The sequence below is a fragment of the Habropoda laboriosa genome, unplaced genomic scaffold, assembly GCF_001263275.1.
Source record: "Habropoda laboriosa isolate 0110345459 unplaced genomic scaffold, ASM126327v1 scaffold598, whole genome shotgun sequence".
Lineage (NCBI taxonomy): Eukaryota > Metazoa > Arthropoda > Insecta > Hymenoptera > Apidae > Habropoda > Habropoda laboriosa.
Window position 1 is genome coordinate 2,927 of NW_017100737.1, and position 3,689 is coordinate 6,615.

A 3,689-nucleotide genomic window follows, 5' to 3' on the forward strand; every position below is an offset into this window, starting at 1 on the left:
ATTCCTCATATGATTGAAGAACATGTTTATTTGACGGTATACGACAGTATATTTGTTCTTTGACCACAAGGTGATCAATAATAATTTCCCTAAATTTTAAAATATTCATATTTTTAGTGCCCCATCTTTTATGAATATACCAGGCATTCACGAGGGAAGTTCCGCATATTAACCGTTTGACTGCTAAGCAATTCTTGCAAGAACGCACGAAAACTGCGGGACATATTTTGACTTGATGTTGTCAAATAAAACACTCTCATTTAGACAAATATCAATCAATTTTAATAATTCTTTTCGTATTATAAAGAAACAATATTAATTGTGATTGTGAGTAAGAAAAAATAAACATTAAATAAAAAAACAACAAAATAAACAAACAAAATTGTTTTTTTTCTTTGAAAATTAAAATTTATAAAAAGATAACTAACAACTATGTTTTGCCGCACAAATAGCGTGAAGGCCTTTTTTACAACAAGCGCAAATAAGGCGGGATCCGGCATAAATTTCGATATTATAAGTGTAGCATTCAGGCAAACACAATTTGTATAATTTTACGCCCACTTATGTCGCTTGCCTGGGATGTACTGACGAAAACCTAGACGTCGTCTCCACGGAACCATACTTTCATCGATAACGATATTTTTGCCAGGCTTAACAGAACTCTTGAAGGTATCCACAATTGCTTCAATAATGTTTTGAATTTTGTACAACCGATCTTCAGTTCTGGCTGTGGTATTTTCCGAAAAATGTAAAAACTTAAGAATAGATAAAAAACGATCACGTCTCATTGCATTTTTTATGCGTGCGTTCGCATACATGTCGTTGTTAGACCAATATAATCTAATTTCTGGTAATTGCACTACACCCATAATAAGCAATATGCCAAAAAAAGTATTCATTTCATCTCTTGTAACAGATTGCCAGGCCTGTTGGTGCATTTTACTGATAAATGAAGAATTATTTATACATTGTGTAGCATATTTATTTGTTTCTTCAATTATCAAATCTAATATGTAATCCGTGAAGAATAGTTTGTATAAAGCAAAAGGGTCATTACAGTCAGTGTTTTCATATAAAAATTCCTCTTCTTCCGAATACTCATTTATTACTGAAGTTCTTTCTTTTACTTCCTGCCATTCATCATCGTCATCCTCGTTCTCTGATTTAGACACCAAATCTTCTTCTTCCGTGGAACATTCGTTCACTTCACTGTTTACATTAACAAAATCCTCGTCTGAAGAGGAAGAAAATATCCGTAATCTTGATGCCTTTCTCCTGCTTCTATTTATAGATTTATCAGAATCACTTATTTCCATATCCATGTTACCTATTTTTTATAAGGACAAGAATTAAAAAAAATACTCTAACCACCTTTCTAGTTATACTTACTGGCAGAAATCTGTAGCCAGGATGAAAAAACGGCACGAATTACACAACTTGCACAATAAGCACACACTGTACTACTGAGCAAACATACAACGCGTATGCAGGTCTGAACAGGCAAAAATCGCGCCCGTCAGATGAAGCGCGGCATTAGTTTCAGCGCCGCCTCACAGCAAAACAAATAAAAATCGGTCCCGGCGTGATGTGGTCCAGTCTCCATCATTGTTGATTATAGCCTGTTTCGTTCGAAGCCACAGGGTCCCATAAGTCCTTCGTCTCTGGTCTCCTTTTCTCGTTATCTGGGGATTCATTTGTGCCGCCAGTCATGATTGTCTCCCAGTATTGAACCATATTAGCTTTGGCTGGTGTTCGTGCCATAGTTTTGCTCTTCAGTATTGTTCTGAGGCAATTGCATGGGTTCTTTTTCCATGCCCTTTGTACTTTTGCATATTCGTTTTCTTGCAACAATTTTCAAAGTAAATTCCAAGCAAAAATGACCAATAAAATGATTGTTTATTGTTATTTAAAATTCCATTCATAGATTACTATACGTGTTCCTCAATTAAAATTAGTAAAATAAAATTTCGTACTTTCTGTTATTATTGGGTTGTTCGGAAAGTCATTTCGTTTTTTTTGGGGAACATGAAAGACAGTTTTCGTATAATGAATAAATATTTTATTAAATTATATATTGGCCATTCTGGTCCAACACCTTTTGCCATCTTTCTGGCAGTAACATAATTCCCCTCTCATAAAAGTTTTGGTCCTTGCTGGCAAAAAACTGGTTCAGGTGGTTTTTGACATCTTCATTTGAGGTAAAGGTTTTGCCATCCAAAAAATTTTGCAGGGACCGGAACAAATAGTAGTCGGAAGGCGCCAGATCTGGAGAATATGGTGGATGTTGCAGTACGTCCCATTCAAGCTGTAAAAGTTTTTGGCGAGTGACCAAACTTGTGTGAGGTCTCGCATTATCCTGGTGGAACACTACACCCTTCCTGTTGATTAATTCGGGCCTCTTCTCTTTAAGTGAATCATTCAATTTGTCCAGCTGATGACAATAGACTTCTGAATTAATCGTTGTATTGTCCGGCAAAAGCTCAAAAAAAACGATTCCTTTGACATCCCACCAAACGGAGAGCATCACCTTTTTTTGGTGAATGTTGGCTTTTGACACGCTTTGAGCCGGTTCATCTTTTCTGCTCCATGACCTCTTGCGTTTAACATTGTTGTATACAACCCATTTTTCGTCCCCAGTAATAATCCGCTTCAAAAATGGATCATTTTCTTGACGTTTGAGGAGCGAATCACACGCGTCAACGCGACGACACAAATTTCGCTCCGTAAGGACATGGGGCACCCACACATCGAGCTTCGAGGTTAAGCCCATGCCTTTCAAATGGCCATAAACAGTCGAATTCGACAAATTTAATCTCTCACCGATCTCTCGTGTGGTTATTCGCCGATTTGCATCAACTAATGCCTTTATCGCATCTTTGTCAGCTTCGACCGGCCTTCCAGACCGTGGTGCATCTTCGACATCAAAATTGCCGGATCGAAATTTTGCAAACCAGTTCTGGCACTGGCGTACTGTTAACACGCCTTCTCCATACACATCCGTCAATTTTTTTCTCGCTTGGACAGCATTTTTACCTTTTCTGAAGTAAAAAAGTAAAATATGACGAAAATGCTGCTTATTGCTCTCCATATTTAAAAGGGCACCAACCAAAAACTACTGCGTAGAATTAATAGAACTTTTTCACACACAAGCCTTGCAATATCAGCTCTCAAGACATATAATGGTTATGCGGCTTAAGTGTGAAGTTGGTTTCGAAAAAACGTAATTAAGGCCTCTGACGGGAAAAAACGAAATTACTTTCCGAACAACCCAATATATTATTTGGAGGAGGACTGGGCGTCCTTTCTCCTGTTGTTACACTATTGTCTGCCGTCAATTCCCGCATTACTTGGAGGACTTTGTCCTTGTGGGACTTGTTCCTCCTTTGGCCTTTGATGGATTCGAGGGTCCTGTGAGGGAAAATAGGTTGCAACGCCTGATTGATAAATTTGGTGTTCTGTAGCACCAGATGAGATACCTGCCGTGCCAGGAGCGCCTGTTCCTCTGAGCTCCAAGGAGACTTCTTGTTTACGATGTTGGTTACTTGCCTTTCGTCGTACCAGCTCTTGTGTGTTCGTTGTTCGTGTACACTTTTGCCCCTTATGGTTTTAAAAGATTTTCCGCACTCTGGGTATCCGCAGAGATAGGTTTCGCTTGTCCATGGGCTCTCGGAGTCCGTAGTCGTCATCGG

The 3,689-nt window shown here is 38.5% G+C and overlaps 1 protein-coding gene across 1 annotated transcript; it reads right to left on the reverse strand.

Moving 5' to 3' along the window:
- Positions 1–1,995: 1,995 nt before the first annotated feature.
- LOC108577117 (histone-lysine N-methyltransferase SETMAR-like) lies at positions 1,996–3,686 on the reverse strand. The gene is made up of 2 exons (XM_017940219.1): positions 3,257–3,686; positions 1,996–2,913 (listed from the first exon to the last, which is right to left on the reverse strand). The coding sequence occupies exons 1-2, from the start codon at positions 3,684–3,686 to the stop codon at positions 2,063–2,065; spliced, it is 1,281 nt and encodes a 426-aa protein (XP_017795708.1). The 3' UTR covers positions 1,996–2,062.
- Positions 3,687–3,689: the final 3 nt, after the last annotated feature.

Coding starts and splice junctions, on each gene's coding strand:
- LOC108577117 (XM_017940219.1), bottom strand. CDS start 3,686: ATGACGACTACGGACTCCGAGAGCCCATGGACAAGCGAAACCTATCTC. Junction 2,914..3,256: donor TATATTGGGTTGTTCGGAAA/GTAATTTCGTTT, acceptor TTGATGTCGAAG/ATGCACCACGGTCTGGAAGG.